Source organism: Triticum urartu, chromosome 2 (genome assembly GCF_003073215.2).
Source record: "Triticum urartu cultivar G1812 chromosome 2, Tu2.1, whole genome shotgun sequence".
Taxonomy (NCBI): Eukaryota; Viridiplantae; Streptophyta; class Magnoliopsida; order Poales; family Poaceae; genus Triticum; species Triticum urartu.
In genome coordinates this window covers 91603221-91622975 of record NC_053023.1, presented here as the reverse complement: position 1 = coordinate 91622975, position 19755 = coordinate 91603221, and the positions used below count along the sequence as shown (strand labels likewise).

The following is a 19755-nucleotide window of genomic DNA, read 5'->3' as shown; positions in this document are numbered from 1 at the left end:
GGCTTCCAGTTTTCAAAAATTTATATCTTTCCAACGATAAGTCAAAATTAATTCTGTTTTTATATTCATGTTTCTCATGACGAGGCCTTTCAAATAAGATCCTGAATACATTTTGATGAATTTTCAAAATTAATGTTAAATTTCAGCTCTTGAAACTTAGTAAGAGAGACCGATAAAATCATGATTTTATGCCTACAACTGTAATAAAAAATATATTAAAATTTTATCTCCAAAACTTGGTAAGAACAAGCAAGAGAATCACAAGTTTCTGATTCAAAATCGTAAGTTTCAACGACTGAAACTAAAAAAGTATTATGCCCTTGTGCGGGGTTCAACTACTCCGCGAATCGCGAGGCAATCGAGCAGCCCGACAGGGCTTGGCAGGTGCGTGCTCCTGCAAATTTCCGGGTCTTGTGATCATTTCCTTCTTTTTTTCACATAAAATTTACCTTTCCTTGGATTGTTCCGTGCATGGCTTTTTTCCCCCTTGAGGAGATCATTGTACGTAAAGATCACGGCTTTAGGTAAAAGTCTTGATTTTAGTAGTGTAATAAAATATACCCATAAGATTGTCAAAAAATAAATAAAATACACCAATAATACCAATAAAAACGTTACAACAAGAATGAACGAAAATAAATTGGGTAAAGTAAGTGCCTATAAAACAAAAGACAATGTAATTATAATCTCTTTAATTAATCAAGTGCACAGAAAATGTCGGTACATGTAATGCAAAAATAGTCATAGTTATTTTTGCTAAAAATAACCGTATCTGAAATTAAACAGCAACGATAACTCGAAAATGGCACATACAGAAACCATTAGCATATTCTCATGAGTCTCCAGCGTGGAGAATCAAGATAAGATATGCCCATTAGCATATTCTCATGAGTCTCCGGCGTGGAGAATCGAGATAAGATATGCGTCAATTCTTGTGATATTTTCATCCACCACTTAGCTAGTTCACAAACCGGCACTGCTTTCTGATCTCCCCGTTGGCCCTGGTCTTGACTTCGATACTGCCCATCCTCACCATGGCCGCCTTGAACTTTTGCTCCCACCGCCCAGGGATCCAGGCGTTGAGGAGCACTTATGCCCCAGTCTCCGACGAACGGAGTGCGGCGTCCGACTTGAACAATACTTTTTTATCGAGCACGTTCCTGTAATACTGGTTGTCTAGGTCCCCAGGGGTCCTCAAGTCCTGCACCACCACGGGGTCACCAGTGCGGTTGCATTTTACCTGCACAGATGCAGCGAGCGTGGCGTCCATGGCCGAGGGGTCCGAGAGGTTGGGCGGGAGGCGGTCCGAGAAGGACGAGCAGTGGGAGATCCCGACGCTGTGTGCGCCGGAGAGGGTGACCATCTCGTCGACGGTGAGCCCTTTGGAGGCGAACATGTCCTTGAGCATCTGGAGGGTGGCGAAGGGCGGAGGCAGGTTGGAGAGGGTCTCGCTGGCGAGGGACACGTTCCCGTCGTAGCGGCCGGCTGGCATGTCGAAGTACGCCTTCCCGTTGCTGAGGAAGAAAGTGGCGTCGCGGCCAGCGAAAGCGACGATGTCCGCACACGAGACGACTCCGGGGCAGGCCTCCTCGAGCGCCGCCTTTGCCGCGTCGATCACCTCGAAGCCGCGCAGGCTCGGGAAGTTGGGGATGCCGAGCTTCTCTGGCTGAGCGTTGGCCGGCGTCGGGTCGAGGAGGACCGATGCGTCGCACCCCTGCACAACAAAAGAACTATGCTCGTCACGTCCGGTGACATCACAATCACATAGTTATATGTATATAAGAGTGCGTACGTAGCGACAGTTTTGCATGTTTACATACCCTGACGAAGTACATTGTTATATGTATATAAGAGTGCGTACGTAGCGACAGTTTTGCATGTTTACATACCCTGACGAAGCAGTCGTGGAAGAAGAGGCGGATGAGCCCGGCGCCGATGCCACGGTTGGCGTACACGGCCTTCCTCACGAGCCCTGCTCCAGTGCTCCCCCCTAACCTAATTTTGAAGGGGTATTTTTGTCCCCGCGATTTTGTTTTTTTCCTGGCTCGCCGCAGCCTAAATTCAAGCCCTGTCTAGCCCTGTATAATCCAGACCGTATACGTACAGTACACTAACAAGAGGGGGGGCTTTAGTGCCCACACTTTAGTGTCGGTTACCGAACCGGCACTAAAGGGCCTTACGAACCGGTGCTATTGCCCGGTTCTGCACTAGTGAAAATTCATGAAGTTCGACATACTTTATTAAACAAAAGCGTACATGATACATTTTAACTTAGCAAAAGTTCATATTTCAAATCTTCACCGACCGTGGAGGCATCCGTGTTCCACGTCCTTTTCTTCCCCATGTTCGGTTAGGACAAGACATGGGACATGGGACACGGACCTGCCCACGCCCGTCTCCGATGTCCAAGTCTTCCTCGCCAGAGTCCGCTACCTGGCTGTGGACATCACCGGTCGAGGTGAGGTCGACGATCAACGTGGATAGCCTAGCCTCATGGTCGTTACAGTTCGGAGCGAACCGCGCGAGCGATGCCGAGCTATTGACGTCGGCAACAACTTTCCTGTCTGTGACCGCCTGCGCCACCTCCGCGTTCGCCTTTGCCTTGATCTCCACCAGCAGGGCATCGTACTCTTCCTCCATGACTCGCCACCTCCATCACTTGTGGCGGCTGTCTGCGGGCGCTACACAAGGATTTGTACATCAACCGCTCATCACGAAGGTCGGATTCTCCATGGACATGCCCATGATGGCATCCTCACTTGCCAGCTCGCAGCGGATCTATCCCTCTATGAGCCGGTGCTGCTCGAGGAGGCGCAGGTTTTACCTATGCTCCTCCTATAACATCCGAAACGCGGAAATTGACTGACAGCGCTGGTTGCGTCAGGTGCTCCTCCGCCATGATGACCTTGTAGTGCACTTGCGCCATGGTGAAGCCGGCAACCTGCGCGGGCGCGGGCTCATTGTAGGACGCCTACTCCATCGTCCAGCCGTCATCCTATGCGCTCTTCTCCGGCGAGCTCGCAGGCAGTTTGGCCTCTATCCATCGCGCACAATGGGCCTGCCAGCCGGCCGCAAGGCTAGTCAACTCGATCTTCTGCTCTGTCAAGAGCTTGTCCAACAATGCACTAGAGCTCGATGGCATTTCGTCGGAGGTGCATGGAGGAGGAAGGGAAGCAGAGGCGGTGAGGTGGATTGTGTCATGCGCTGCCACATTTAAATATCGGGCACCAACCAGGCTAAGCAGCAAGCTATTTCAAAGCGGGCGCCGATGTCGGTTTCTCGGCCGCTGCACATGTTTAATGTCGGCAGACAGACGCCCAATCGGGTATTTTAGTGATAGGTTCTATAGGAACTGGACGATCCGACGGGTAGCTGGCTTAAATGCGGTAGAAGTCGTCCTGTCTGGTCCCGCCGCTCCGACATTGAACAAGCGTGGAGACCAAGCCGACGTGGCGCGTGAGGTGCTCTTGGCCAATGCACTGCTTCAATGCCGGCTCCAGCAAAACCGGCCCTGTCCGCTCTAGGCCGGCATGAATGCGGGTCGGGGAGTGGAGGTATGATCGCGTGGGAGATGGTGCAAGCATGGGAGATTGTTTTGAGTGGGACTGCATTGTTGGACATGTACATGGAGGCCATCCGGACGCTGCAAACCTTCCTCTGGGTTGCAAGAATTCGGACACACGGACGCGTCCGTGAACAAATACGGGTTCAATTGGATAGTAAACTATGTCCGAACAGCTGTTGGTCCAAACGACCGCGGGCTATTTGTGTGTCCGTGTTAGAGATGCCCTAAAGAAGGGAGGACAATGGGTGAGGAGCACGACAAATGTTCTTCCGTGGAAGAATGTTTCTTTGCACTATCTTGGAGAGTAAAGTCAAGCAAGAACATGCACAAAGGGCATAATCTTACAGCTCGAATAGGTTGACACTGCGTGCGCTTATTCCCTGTGTACGTTAATGTTGGTGTCGGGTGGAGTCCATAGTAGATAATGCTATCTAGCACGTGCCGAAAGTCATCATGGTGCATCATTGGTATTTGGTATTTTATTACTTTATTAGTGCAAACAGTTTTTTTTGTTTTGCCGCTGTCCGCCAGAAACATGCACAATAGCCTTACAAACTAGCTGACCATGCCTTCTCGAGAAAAATATATATATATATATATATATATATGTATATATATATATGTATATATATATATATGTATATGTATATATATATATATGTATATGTATATATATATGTATATATATATATATATATATGAAAACAAAACTTAATCTAGACTGTTCGTTCAAATGATATAAATGTTTAAAAGTCAGAAGCCAAAAAACAAAGTACTTGCGTGCCCCAAATTCCCTCCCGGATTGCTAATGGTGCATGGGGGAAAGGAAAATCAAGAGTCACCATCCAATCGTCCATGCATGATGGTCCTGCACCAGATGACTTATGAAAGTGTTATAGACGCCGATAAGACAACGTATGCACAAGGCAAGTATGTTTCAACACAAAACCTAAAGGAAGCGAGAATGTGAGATGTAGATGGCCGAAAAGGCCGTCAACATTTTTTTTTACGGGAAGGCAGTCAACATGTTTGTTATGTTATGATACACCCCCCTTTCTGTTGTACGCATTAACCTCCTGACTCATGCCGCGCCGCGTGTTCGTGCTCATCAGAGGTTCCCTGTAATTGCTCTTACTACTATTTCTATCTATCAATGCAATGATACACAAGTCTTTTGCGTATTCACGAAAAAAACGTATTTGTTATGGGTTCGTTTCTTCAGCAAACTAAATATACTTTGACAGTCACATCTCATAATAAAGTACACCAAATATTTTCGATACAGATCAGATATGAGGCAAAATTGGACCAATAATACAAATTTTGGTAGCAAATAAACAGCAACGGAAATTAAGCTAACACATAGTACGAACAAAAGCACGAGCTTATTTCGATCAGTCTCCGGCTTCAGGAGTCAAGATGAAGTAGGGTTTTGTCTCATCAACAGGTCGCTAATTGACGAACCGGCACTGCTTTCTGATCTCCCCGTTGGCCTTGGTCTTCACCTCGGTGTTGCCCATCTTAACCATTGCGTCCGTGAACTTTCGCTCCCACTTCCCGGGGTTCTTGGCGTTGTGTTCCACAGCCTTGAGTGTCTGCGGCGACAGCAGCGCCGCGTCCGATTTGAACAACACTTTACGGTCAAGTACGTTCTGATAGTACTGTTTGTCCAGGTCACGGGGGGTAACGTCGTCCTGCACCACCACGGGGTCACCGCCGCGGCTGCACTTCTGCTGTAGCGAGCTAGCCAACACGGGTTCCATGGACGTGGGGTCCGAGGGGTCGGCTGGGAGGCGGTCAGCGAAGGACGAGCAGTGAGAGATCCCGACGGTGTGCGCGCCTGAGAGGGTGACCATGTCGTCGAGGTCGAGCCCCTTGGCTTTGAACATTGCCTCCAGCACCGTGACGTTGGCGAAGGGAGGGGGCAGGTCGCGGAGGGTCTCGTTGGCGAAAGACACACGCCCGTCGTACCGGCCAGCCGGCATTTTGATGTCTACCACGCCGTTGCTGAGGAAGAAGCTGGCGTCGCGTCCAGCGAAAGCGACGATGTCAGCGCACGAGACAACCCCACCGCACTCCTTCTCAAGCTTCGTCTTTGCGGCGTCGATCACCTCGAAGCCGCGGAGGCTGGGGAAGTTTGGAATGCCAAGCTTCTCCGGCTCCGGGTTGGCCGTCGTCGCGTCTAGGAGAACCGAGGCATCGCAACCCTATAACAAAAAGGACCTCTCGCCCGTTAGGACCTCACAAACACATATATCTTATACTGCACACGTATGGGCGTAGCATGAATTTTACCATAAGCTGACACGTACCCTGACGAAACAGTCGTGGAAGAAGAGCCGGATGAGACCGGCACCGATGCCGCGATTGTTGTCTGTGGCGTTCTTTACGGCCTCCCTCACAATTGCCTCCGCATTAGGGCAGGAATAGCTGTAGTAGTTCAGGGTGAGCGCCGGTGCCGTAGGTGGTGTCGGGCTTGGGATGGGCGGCATTGGGTTGGGATACCCATAGCTCGCTTGGCATGTATGCGCCATACAACCGAGCAATGCTACCACAACCAAGGCAGCAAGCTTATCATTATCCATGGTTGCAATGAGCTCTACAGCTAGCTAGAGCCTAGAGGCCGGCTTATATCTGGAGAGAGGACGAAGATGGATGCATGGGTGAAGGAAACTTGGTGTTGTGCAGGTCTATTTATAGCTGGATAGCTTAATCAAAGCTGATGAGCCTGTGTCCTCGACGAGCCAACCACCATGAGATGGATATTATGCATGCATGGAATTTTGATTAATCCTTTGAGCATGCATGTTAAGCTGTGGCGTTTAAGTCAACAGGGAACATGCATGGCGAGCATAACCTCACTGGTCACAGCTCGCACAGTTGACATTCCGTGCCCATTTCCCCGTTGATGTGGGTGTCGGGTGGCATCAAGTAGTTACGATAGGTTTTGATAATTGTTTCGTGTGCCTCATCCAAGGGAAGGATGCAATTCTGTTCTTTTGCTGGGGACAGAGACCGAGGGTAATGTCCTGCTTCTCTTGCGTGGTTCAGGAAATTGGTTTTCTGGTCGTTGGGTTAAATTTTTTGCCCCCGAATATAGTTGACAGTTTTGTCTCTAGTCTCAACTAGTTTATACAAGAATCAGTGAAAATCAGAATTTCTTGCATGTGAAAAACTAGTCTATACAAGAATCATGAAAATCAGAATTTCTTGCGTGTGACAAGTTGAGCCAAATTCACCACCTTACTCAAAATTCTGTAGCCAAGAGACGTAATTTCGTGGGAATTTTTTACAAGCCTCCAAAGAAGAGCAAACACGAAAAATTCAAAACCAATTCCAAGTGAAGACAAGGCACACGGGTATGATCCAGGTATGAGATTTCAAGCAGTGAAGGTTTTACCCAGGTCCCCCCCCCCCCCCCCCCCCCCCCCCCTTATTACACACGCCTCTCCCGCGTCTAGCTCGTCGGCGCTGCTGGGTCCGGCTCCACCCATCCCCGCGCTTCGCGCCAGACGGCCGGCTGCGCCGCCCCCGCCTCCTCCACGAACCTGGGTGCTCTACCCCCTTGCCGGCTCCCCGCTTCATGCACCACTCCACCTCGCGCACACGGCTCCGGCCTCTTCGGCACCCGGGCCCGCCCGGCTCTGCCCGCGCCGTGGCCTGCTCCGGCCTCCCCAGCATCCGCCTCGCTGGCTCCAGGCCCCCGCGCGCCTGCCGGGTCGCCGCCCCGCGCTGGCCGGCTTGCGCGCAGGGCCGGCCTGCCGCCTGTCCACCCCGCGCCGCCCAGCCATCCGGCTCGCAACGTCCGCGTGTGCCGGCTCCGCGCTCGGGCCGGCTCCCCTGCGCCTGCCGGCTGCTGCCACTTCCCTTCTGTTCTGGAAAGAGGAAACAAGTAAAAGAAAGACCCGGCTGGTGGGAAAGAAGAAGAGGCCGGCTACTACGGCCGGCTGAAAAAAGAGAAAGCCGCGTCCGGCTGGAAGAAAAGAGATGCCGGGTGCTAGAAGAAAGAAAAAGAGGTGGGCCGGCTGCCCAAAGAAAAGTCAAGCCGGCTGCCCAAGAAGCAAAAGAAAAAATGAAGGGTCCGACTTCCCACGTGGAGTCCGACAAAAAGAGAAGAGAAGAAAAGGGCCGACCGCCCGATGCCAAAAAAAAAGAAATGTGCGTCCGACTGCTAGATGTGCGTCCGACAGCTGGCTGCCTGGCCGGCTGCAAAGAGCCCGACTGTAGTCGGGGTCCGCCCGCCCAGCCGACTGAAGTAGAAAAAGGAGAAGACAAAGTAGTTGCCGGGAGACCCGGTCCGACTGCTCATCAGTCAGCCCGAATCTCGGGGGCTACACCCGGCGGGTGAGCTGACGCGCCCCCGCGAAGAAGAAGACAAAGTAGTTGCCGGGAGATCCGACCCGACTGCTCAGCAGTCGGCCCGAATCTCGGGGGCTACAGCCAGCGGGTGCGCTGACGCGCCCCCGCAAGGATTGCAGACAAGAGAATAGTTTTGTCCGGCTGTCAGCAGTCGGTGGAAGAGAAAAAGAAGAAAATGGGCGCTGCAAGACGCCTCGCCATCTGGCCGGTCGAGCCTCACCGGTCCGGACTCCCCTTTGAGCACCTGGAGGCTCGAAGGTTGCACCCAGCGGGTGCGCCGGCGCGCTCCGCGAGCGCCGAGCCGCGCCGGCTGTTTTCAGCAAACTCCGCCTCGGTTACACGAAAACCAATGTGAGCTCCTCACCCGCATATTTTTGCACCACGCAAGCATGGATAACCCCGAGCGATGCTCGTGGAACTATCTCCACATTTCATTACAGTTGCATCACTGTTCGCCCCAGCGCCAGCCAGAGTTGGCCCGGGGGCTAGCCGCTTGGCCTGAGATGTTAGTTCTCGCAGACGGCTTAGTAACGTGCGCGGTACCAAAGGGCCACTCTTAGTCACAGACCGCAGAGCAGTTGTCCGGCTAGCAAGAGTAAACGCTGGAGGCCATGTCCAGGAAGAAAAACGATTCGGGCGACCTGGCCATTGGCTTTACAAGTATCTGCTCGGTCGAATCTGCTTCTAGACTCTGAGTACTGTACACTCCACTTCGCGGCCCACTCTCAGCCACAGACCGCAAAGCGGCTGTCCGTCAAGCGAGAGCACAAGCCAAAGAGCGGAGGGAACACGAAAAAGATTAAGGGGGCTCGGACGAAACCGAGTCGGCACCCTCCGCATAAAACTTGCAATGCTAAAAATATTCATTTGATATATCTGCGTGGACTAACTTTGTCTTTTGCATGATCATTTCCGCGAACACCCGCCAAAAAACCTCCACCCAACTTTGCCAAGTTGCTCGGAGGCTTGGGGGCTACTGCCGGAGTAATTGGCCATGGATACCCCGAAGGCGGCGAGACAATAAATCAAGACATCAGCGCTAGCAAAGCCCCTCAGTCCGACTGCCCGGCCGCTCCTGCCGGCTCCCCGTCCGACTGCTTTGCCCGGCCGGCTGCGAGCTGCCGACAGCGCCAACCAGCCGGCTGCCGACTTCAGCCTGACCCGACAGAGACAAGACACCGACACGATGGCCATACCGCGGACAAGACGACTGTACCCGAACACTGCTGAGCAATAGTGATACACTGTAGCAGGTGTAAGATGTCACATCGTTGTCTCCCAAATAGTGAAGTTGGTCACGTGGGCCATCCCTTGTCCCCTGGGCTCCCCTTTATAAGGAGCACCAGGGGAGGCTCACACACACGTATGGCCACAGGGCCTCACACATGCTAGGAAGCTAATTAGCTATCCATCCATCCATCCAGGATGAACACACTCCACGCATACATGCTAACTAGAAAGCTAGCTAGCGCGCGCGCACACACCCATTCATCCATTCACCCACGGCCAAGCACACACTTGTGCTCATATGCATATACGAGGCCAGATGCCTATGGCACAGACCTCAGATACAGCTCCAGGAGCAACTCTGTACCAGATATACATACCACATATACTCAGACATGCAGGAGTAGAGGTATTATCTCTCCAGAGAGCCCCGAACCTGGGTAAACTAGCGCGTGCTACTCGCATAGCCGTCCCTGGATATTCCGGCAGCAGTCTTGCCCTCACACAAAGCCACCTTGTGGCATCTGTTGTCTTGCACCCCCTGTGAGAATACCACGACAACCCCCCTAGGAGCATGCGCGTAGTACTTTGTTTCCATAGCTAATAGACTTTTACAATAAGTATGTGAGTTCTTTATGACTAATGTTGAGTCCATGGATTATACGCACTCTCACCCTTTCACCATTGCTAGCCTCTCTAGTACCGTGCAACTTTCGCCGATACCATAAACCCACCATATACCTTCCTCAAAACAGCCACCATACCTACCTATTATGACATTTCCATAGCCATTCCGAGATATATTTCCATGCAACTTTTCACCGTTTCGTTTATTATGACACGCTTCATCATTGTCATATTGCTTTGCATGATCATGTAGTTGACATTGTATTTGTGGCAAAGCCACCGATCATAATTCTTTTATACATGTCATTCTTGATTCATTGCATATCCCGGTACACCGCCGGAGGCATTCATATAGAGTCATATTTTGTTCTAAGTATCGAGTTGTAATTCTTGAGTTGTAAGTAAATAAAAGTGTGATGATATTTATTATTAGAGCATTGTCCCATGTGAGGAAATAAAAAAGAGAAATGCCAAAAAAAGAGAAGGCTAAAAAAACAAAAAAATGAGAGAAAAAGAGAGAAGGGGCAATGCTACTATCCTTTTACCACACTTGTGCTTCAAAGTAGCACCATGATCTTCATGATAGAGAGTCTCCTATGTTGTCACTTTCATATACTAGTGGGATTTTTTCATTATAGAACTTGGCTTGTATATTCCAATGATGGGCTTCTCAAAGTGCCCTAGGTCTTCGTGAGCAAGCAAGTTGGATGCACACCCACTTAGTTTCCTTCTGAGCTTTCATACACTTATAGCTCTAGTGCATCCGTTGCATGGCAATCCCTACTCACTAACATTGATATCTATTGATGGGCATCTCCATAGCCCGTTGATATGCCTAGTTGATGTGAGACTATCTCCTTCTTTTTGCCTTCTCCACAACCACCTTCTATTCCACCTATAGTGCTATGTCCATGACTCACGCTCATGTATTGCGTGAAAGTTGAAAAGGTTTGAGAACATCAAAAGTGTGAAACAATTGCTTGGCTTGTCATCAGGGTTGTGCATGATCTGAATATTTTGTGTGATAAAGATGGAGGATAGCCAGACTATATGATTTTGTAGGGATGAACTTTCTTTGGCCATGTTATTTTGAGAAGACATGATTACTTTGTTAGTATGCTTGAAGTATTATTATTTTTATGTCAATATTAAACTTCTTGAATCTTTTGGATCTGAACATTCATGCCATAATAAAGAAAATTACATTGATAATTATGTTAGGTAGCATTCCACATCAAAAATTCTGTTTTTATCATTTACCTACTCGAGGACCAGCAGGAATTAAGCTTGGGGATGCTTGATACGTCTCCAACGTATCTATAATTTTTAATTTTTCCATCCTATTATATTATCCATCTAGGATGTTTTATATGCATTTATATGCTATTTTATATGATTTTTGGGACTAACCTATTAACCTAGAGCCCAGTGCCAGTTTCTGTTTTCCTAGTTTTTGAGTTTTTGAGTCTTTAAGGATTTGAGAACACTTGATGTATGTCTTGCATGTGCTTATCTGTGGTGACAATGGGATATTCACGTGATCCACTTGATGTATGTTTTGGTGATCAACTTGCAAGTTCTGTGACCTTGTGAACTTATGCATAGGGGTTGGCACACGTTTTCATCTTGACTCTCCGGTAGAAACTTTGGGGCACTCTTTGAAGTTCTTTGTGTTGGTTGAATAGATGAATCTGAGATTGTGTGATGCATATCGTATAATCATACGCGGATACTTGTGGTGACATTGGAGTATCTAGGTGACATTAGGGTTTTGGTTGATTTGTGCCTTAAGGTGTTATTTTACTACGAACTCTAGGGCTGTTTGTGACACTTATAGGAATAGCCCCATGGATTGAGTGGAAAGAATAACTTTGAGGTGGTTTCATACCCTACAATAATCTCTTCGTTTGTTCTCCGATATTAGTGACTTTGGAGTGACTCGTTGTTGCATGTTGAGGGATTGTTATATGATCCAATTATGTTATTATTGTTGAGAGAACTTGCACTAGTGAAAGTATGAACCCTAGGCCTTGTTTCAATGCATTGCAATACCATTTTCACTCACTTTTATCATTAGTTACTTTGCTGTTTTTATATTTTCAGATTACAAAAACATATATCTACCGTCCATATTGCACTTGTATCACCATCTCCTCGCCGAACTAGTGCACCTATACAATTTACCATTGTATTGGGTGTGTTGGGGACACAATAGACTCTTTGTTATTTGGTTGTAGGATTGTTTGAGAGAGACCATCTTCATCCTACGCCTTCCATGGATTGATAAACCTTAGGTAATCCATTTGAGGGAATTTTGCTACTGTCCTACAAACCTATGCACTTGGAGGCCCAACAACATCTACAAGAAGAAGGTTGTGTAGTAGACATCACCCATGCTCGAACTTGTTAAACACATCTCGTGTTAGGAATGTGCAGCAGACATGGCAAGGCTGCACGAAGGCGGGCGATGGCGGTGCACGATATGGTGAGCTTGAGTGTGCGGGTAATCTGGACGGGGCTGAGCACATCGGGTTGGCGGTGGGGCATGGCGGGGTTTGGTGGGGGTGGGGATAAACATAAGAAGCGAGATCGATGTCGCCCATCTCGTTGAGCGTTTGTCAGAGCTCCTACAAGAGAGAATTTTGCGCCTACCTCCGCAACCTGATCTTCGAAGACCTACACCGCCTGCGCCGCTATCTCCTTGCCTTCTGCTGGTCGGCATCGACTCTAGGAGGGCGACAAGGAGCGAGTGGGGAGGATCGGAGCTCAAATCTGGGAGGGGAGGGATGGGGTGCGGGGCTATCAGCTTCGGGAGAGAAGGGGAAATCTTGGACTGGCGGCGTTTGTTCTGAGTGAGAGACTGGGAGGGGGTGGGGATCTAAATGCGCACGGCCACCTCTTTTCACTCCTCACCGGGCCTAGCCATGTGGGCCGACTCGACATGACATGGCACGACACAGACACAAAAGGCCTTGCGATGGCACAACCCGTTTTGGCCTTTTTATAAAAGCATCATACCGGCTCAAAGGCCTCAGCTCAAGGATCGACCTGTAATGCGAGCGAAAGGCTGGCCCGCCCCGACACTGATCAGAGCCTGCCCAAGTTGTTTTTGGCCTTGTGGATGGTTTTGGCCTTATAGGCCTTTTGTTTTTAGGTTAACTAGCACATATGCCCGTGCGTTACAAGGGAGAATTGTTAGATGTCCCTCATTTCATATAATCTTCTTTTCGTGCCACTCCACATCACTATGACGAATGTAGCAGATAATGTTACCCTCATCCCTAGCGATAGTATGAAAGCAGTGCTCGCCTGAGTTTCACTAAAAGAAAAGAAATAAGAATGGATGCAAACTTTGTTAAACTTGCCAAACTTGTGCTATTTTTTTTCTTTGAGAAAGTTAATGTTACTTGTCTGCGGTATCCGAAAAACTACAACTCTTATGACAAGAAGATAAAGAAAAAGATTGATTAGTATGAAGGAACCTCTATTAAACATGGAGAGCCGGTAATTATTTTACTTCCTTTCCACAACTTTACCTTACTCGATCAACTGGCATAAGTATAGATAAATAGGATGTGTGTATGAAAATACAGAAAATGTTGAAGGTAAGATTTTGACAACCAACTAACAATATTAGAGATGTAACCAATAGGTTAACTGAAATTTGCGGGCCCAGCTATATTGTGAATTTTCAGCAAAATGTATAGTTTATTGCCTGAAAGCTACATTTTGTTGTGTTCGCATATGAATTTTCAACTGTCAAGATGCATAACAATTTTTTTGTGAGAATCAGCCAGTACTACGTACATGAAACTCTCACCTTGAACATAACTTGATGGCACTGTTGCATGCCATATCCTGAGTTCGGTAACAACAAAATAATGGAGACACATGGTTTCAAAATCTCACCTTTACAAAATCATTCAGAAAAAATAGAAGCTTATATCTGACAGTATGCTTGACACACCGGTTTTTGATATGGTTCAAGTAGATGGTAGCACCAGGACGTGCAAAGGCATTAATGTGAAACATGAAAAAGCATGATTATCTGTCCCCGTTCGTTTGTACTATTAATTTCTCACCTTTTCACCATTCTTCTAGTACAAAGCAACATACAGCTTGCTGACGCGTGTCCAAAAAAAACACTTTAAAATATGATTGTGTCCATGTTGTCATCTTTGGTTAGAACTTTATAAGATCCTTAGCATCAGGTCTAGCTTGCTGACAGTAAAAGGAATTATTTAACAACAGAAATGAAACATTGATGTTAGTGTTTGAGAATTCATATCCATGCCAATTTGACAAAATGATTTGAAGAAGTTCCTTTCATGTGAACAAAACCCTGAAGAATCTGAACATGAACAACCTGATACAGTACCATAAGTGAAGCGAGAACAAAAGGATTCACAAAAAGCATACTTTCCTGTATATACTCTTTTGCAGGTTACAAAAATCAGAATATACTTTGATGTTGTAGGATCAGGATCTTCAAACTATTACTACGTTTGTTTATGTGCAGTACTGCTACCCTTGCTTATCTACAGTACCGCTAGCCTTGCTTAGCTGCATTTCTAATAGCAAGATATATTGTCATTATTGATCAGTCAATCATATATGGACGTTATAACCAATTGAACAGTGTTAGTAAACTATACTGGATTCCTTTTAACTGCTAGTGCCATGCTTCCTCGAAGCGCCTACGGCCCCTCAAATATCAAATGATTGGTATGTGTTGCATGTTGGATGCAACAATCTGTGCGAAATCAACACTATCGGAGGTAAACACTCCATTAACATTTAAATCCAAATTAGGGAAAAATGAATCAGTAAACCAAAAGAGGGGTGAGTGCATCAAGAAGGGAGAAGAAGCAAATGGTCTCGGATCAATGGAGTCGGAGACAATGAAGCAAACTTTTTCCAAAATGGGTTCATCACAAAATCTTTGTACCATCTGTGTACCTGGAATTCGCCAAAAATTCTCTGTACTTTTTTCTTTCAAATTTAGTTCATTACACAACACTTGCACTACATTTGTATCATGCTCGGGGTTACAGATAAGTATTTGCATCAAGTCAGTACATCTTTTTGGATGCTTATAGTACTGCTAATATGTAGCCCACACCCGAGAGGACCAGATCAAAGGATTAACTTGGTTTCAAACATATTGGACATCACCAAAGAACATTCAATCTGTAAGGGTTCATAACAAAAGTTCAAGTTGCATAATTACTTTCCCTCCTAATTAAATTATCTAGCAATACAGATGGAATTAACTTATTCAGTACCCAATGGAATGTGAACACAACCTTAAAAAATGAGAAATTGATTTCACCACAAAGAGATGTGGATGGAGAATTCCATCGATGGAAGTTGGACCAGATGAGTGGATCGAGTTCTTCATATGCATCGGTTAGCAAATCACCAGCACAGTACACATGTCCTGAACCTCCAAGGGAAAGCAACAGTCCGCACATGGCACTGCCAAAGACGATTAGGGCGAACAGCAACTGGGATCTCATCACGTGGTGGGGCATACTTGCAGCTGTAGACATGTAGTGCAGCAACACCCGCAGCACACACACATGCACACAGGTCAGGTCTGAAGATGGGGGAGCAGCTGGCCCCCCACACGCATGGAACTCTTCTCCTCGGCAAGCCCGTTCGTTGCTTGGAAGGCAGAGGGGTGGCGGCTGGGAAGGGATGCGTCGCGAGCAGAACGGCAAATGCGCAGGTGGGTGTCGAGGCGGTGCAATCGAGGTCGGCAGCATGCTGAGCACCACGGCGCCCACCACATCCGTCATCTCCCCATGATCCTCTCCAAACTCCCGAACCCCATTGTCCGGGCCACCGCCGGCGCCGCCGTCTCCACCTGATCCACTCCAAGTCCCAAACCTCACTATCCCAGTCATCGTGGTGCTAGTGTTCCTCCTAATCGTAGCAATCGGCAATGCCTGAAGGCGGCTTGAACTAATCCTTGCCGGTGGGTTTGTGGCGTCATGTAGACCTGCCTGTGTAATTTGTCTGCTCTATCGCCACTAATGTCGGCACAAGTGCAGAAATGCGACGCCGTCGATCACGTCCCTGAGATCCCAGTGCCCATGGAGCCGCCTAGGGCAAGACTGTGTTAGCCATAGCGACATGCGAGAGGTGAGGCGGCAGGGGCTTTGGGTCAGGTCTAGAAAAGGAGAGGGTGGCGGTCGGTGTGGTCGCCGGCATCGATTTGATTTCCATTGAAGGCGGGCGGAGCGACCGCACGGAGTTGAGCAGCCAGCGATTTTGGGGATCCTTTGTTTTTCTCTCGCTGAGATTATTACCCAGTGACATATTGTTCTCTTTTTTTGACAAATTGTTCTCATTCTTTTTGACGTGATGACGAATTGTTCTGTTTTCTAAGAGAAAAATTGGTCTGGGCAAGCGAGAGAACTACGACGGGCGAGTAAAAAAACCAATCGTTTTTGTTCTCACTTATGGATGGTATTGATGGGTAATTTTCATCAACTCTAGACATAGTTTAAATCTCAACCGTCAATTTTTTAAAATTAACGGATATAAAGGTGATGGATGAAGAACTATGAAATCTTCCGTCCTTTAATATTAGGTAAAAAATGTACAAAAAGCACTAAAATGCCCAGAATAATAACCCTAAAAATGCCAAAAGAGCGCTAAAAGACCAAAATAACTCTAAACAGCGCTAAAAGGGCCGACTTAGGTCACGTGCCATGGCGGCCTGTGAATAATGGGCCATGTCGGGCCGACCTTAAGGTTTGGCTTTGATGACCAACCTTCTTCCATGGATGGCGAAGGTCGGCCTGGCCCTTTTATTTGCTTGTCGTGCCGGGCTAAAAACCTATGCCCGTGGGACGGCTTTAAAAGCGCGGCCCATATGGCCCGCTTTACTCCTCACTGCTGGTCCAATTCCGAAATATGGCGCAGGCCACCGAAATGTAGAGCACGCCGACAATCAAACATGCGTCGAGAGCATTTACTTGTGGTGTTCTCACAAGTGATGGTTCTTGGGCGGATGAGGATCTGTGGCATGCAGGTCTCACGGCACCTAGTCTCCCCGCGTGATTTATTTTTGGCTCCAGTTTTCAAAAATTTATATCTTTCCAACGATAAGTCAAAATTAATTCTGTTTTTATATTCATGTTTCTCATGACGAGGCCTTTCAAATAAGATCCTGAATACATTTTGATGAATTTTCAAAATTAATGTTAAATTTCAGCTCTTGAAACTTAGTAAGAGAGACCGATAAAATCATGATTTTATGCCTACAACTGTAATAAAAAATATATTAAAATTTTATCTCCAAAACTTGGTAAGAACAAGCAAGAGAATCACAAGTTTCTGATTCAAAATCGTAAGTTTCAATGACTGAAACTAAAAAAGTATTATGCCCTTGTGCGGGGTTCAACTACTCCGCGAATCGCGAGGCAATCGAGCAGCCCGACAGGGCTTGGCAGGTGCGTGCTCCTGCAAATTTCCGGGTCTTGTGATCATTTCCTTCCTTCTTTTTTTCACATAAAATTTACCTTTCCTTGGATTGTTCCGTGCATGGCTTTTTCCCCCTTGAGGAGATCATTGTACGTAAAGATCACGGCTTTAGGTAAAAGTCTTGATTTTAGTAGTGTAATAAAGTATACCAATAAGATTGTCAAAAAATAAATAAAATACACCAATAATACCAATAAAAACGTTACAACAAGAATGAACGAAAATAAATTGGGTAAAGTAAGTGCCTATAAAACAAAAGACAATGTAATTATAATCTCTTTAATTAATCAAGTGCACAGAAAATGTCGGTACATGTAATGCAAAAATAGTCATAGTTATTTTTGCTAAAAATAACCGTATCTGAAATTAAACAGCAACGATAACTCGAAAATGGCACATACAGAAACCATTAGCATATTCTCATGAGTCTCCAGCGTGGAGAATCAAGATAAGATATGCCCATTAGCATATTCTCATGAGTCTCCAGCGTGGAGAATCGAGATAAGATATGCGTCAATTCTTGTGATATTTTCATCCACCACTTAGCTAGTTCACAAACCGGCACTGCTTTCTGATCTCCCCGTTGGCCCTGGTCTTGACTTCGATACTGCCCATCCTCACCATGGCCGCCTTGAACTTTTGCTCCCACCGCCCACGGATCCAGGCGTTGAGGAGCACTTATGCCCCAGTCTCCGACGAACGGAGTGCGGCGTCCGACTTGAACAATACTTTTTTATCGAGCACGTTCCTGTAATACTGGTTGTCTAGGTCCCCAGGGGTCCTCAAGTCCTGCACCACCACGGGGTCACCAGTGCGGTTGCATTTTACCTGCACAGATGCAGCGAGCGTGGCGTCCATGGCCGAGGGGTCCGAGAGGTTGGGCGGGAGGCGGTCCGAGAAGGACGAGCAGTGGGAGATCCCGACGCTGTGTGCGCCGGAGAGGGTGACCATCTCGTCGACGGTGAGCCCTTTGGAGGCGAACATGTCCTTGAGCATCTGGAGGGTGGCGAAGGGCAGAGGCAGGTTGGAGAGGGTCTCGCTGGCGAGGGACACGTTCCCGTCGTAGCGGCCGGCTGGCATGTCGAAGTACGCCTTCCCGTTGCTGAGGAAGAAAGTGGCGTCGCGGCCAGCGAAAGCGACGATGTCCGCACACGAGACGACTCCGGGGCAGGCCTCCTCGAGCGCCGCCTTTGCCGCGTCGATCACCTCGAAGCCGCGCAGGCTCGGGAAGTTGGGGATGCCGAGCTTCTCTGGCTGAGCGTTGGCCGGCGTCGGGTCGAGGAGGACCGATGCGTCGCACCCCTGCACAACAAAAGAACTATGCTCGTCACGTCCGGTGACATCACAATCACATAGTTATATGTATATAAGAGTGCGTACGTAGCGACAGTTTTGCATGTTTACATACCCTGACGAAGTACATTGTTATATGTATATAAGAGTGCGTACGTAGCGACAGTTTTGCATGTTTACATACCCTGACGAAGTACATTGTTATATGTATATAAGAGTGCGTACGTAGCGACAGTTTTGCATGTTTACATACCCTGACGAAGTACATTGTTATATGTATATAAGAGTGCGTACGTAGCGACAGTTTTGCATGTTTACATACCCTGACGAAGCAGTCGTGGAAGAAGAGGCGGATGAGCCCGGCGCCGATGCCAAGGTTGGCGTACACCGCCTTCCTCACGAGCCCTGCTCCAGTGCTCCCCCCTAACCTAATTTTGAAGGGGTATTTTTGTCCCCGCGATTTTGTTTTTTTCCTGGCTCGCCGCAGCCTAAATTCAAGCCCTGTCTAGCCCTGTATAATCCAGACCGTATACGTACAGTACCCTGGTCCGAAAAAGAACATCACACGACCCCACGTCCACGTAAGACCTACCGAATCCAATCATTCACGCGAGCAGCTCCATCAATCTCGCGAGCATTGACGCAGCTCCATAAGTCACGTAGTAGATCTCCACCGGCGGCTATCTCGTCGCCGGCGATCTCGTCGGACAGCGGGCGCGACAACGTCGTGAATCTCCAACGATCGCGCACAGGTACCGCATCCCGCGCCCCCCCTCTAGTCTCGCTCGCGGCAACATCGAACGAACTGCCGCCGCGCCAGTGGCAGTGGTTAACCTAGCGGAGCGGGTAACCTAGCTACCCGGCGGCGCATGCGATCGTGGATCTTGTTCCGGTAGTGCTGCTCCTCGTGATCTGGGTTCACGTAGCGTCGGTTGCCGTCGGCTGTGCGCACCACCAGTATCGTTATTTGATGTGGTGGCTAACCTAGGTATCCGGCGGCAGAGGTAATCACAGATCTAGCTAGGTTTTGAGATCGTGCAGTTCCTCGCGATTGAAAGTGATCACGACAGATGCCGTGGCCATCTTCCTTGATAAGTTTGGCAGATCCGAACGACCTCGGTTGCGGTTGTTTACATAACATCCGTGATCGTGTGCTATGTGTTTTATATTTCATCATTGATAATGTTTGC

At 48.0% G+C, this 19755-nt stretch overlaps 1 protein-coding gene and 2 pseudogenes across 1 annotated transcript; all 3 read right to left on the bottom strand.

The window, feature by feature from the left end:
* Positions 1 to 667: 667 nt before the first annotated feature.
* Positions 668 to 2640, bottom strand: LOC125535243 (annotated as a pseudogene).
* A 2182-nt stretch (positions 2641 to 4822) lies between these two features.
* On the bottom strand, positions 4823 to 6224 carry LOC125536047 (peroxidase 2-like). The gene is made up of 2 exons (XM_048699138.1): positions 5878 to 6224; positions 4823 to 5772 (listed from the first exon to the last, which is right to left on the bottom strand). The coding sequence occupies exons 1-2, from the start codon at positions 6148 to 6150 to the stop codon at positions 5017 to 5019; spliced, it is 1029 nt and encodes a 342-aa protein (XP_048555095.1). The 5' UTR covers positions 6151 to 6224; the 3' UTR covers positions 4823 to 5016.
* Positions 6225 to 17527: 11303 nt separating this feature from the next.
* LOC125535241 lies at positions 17528 to 19170 on the bottom strand (annotated as a pseudogene).
* Positions 19171 to 19755: the final 585 nt, after the last annotated feature.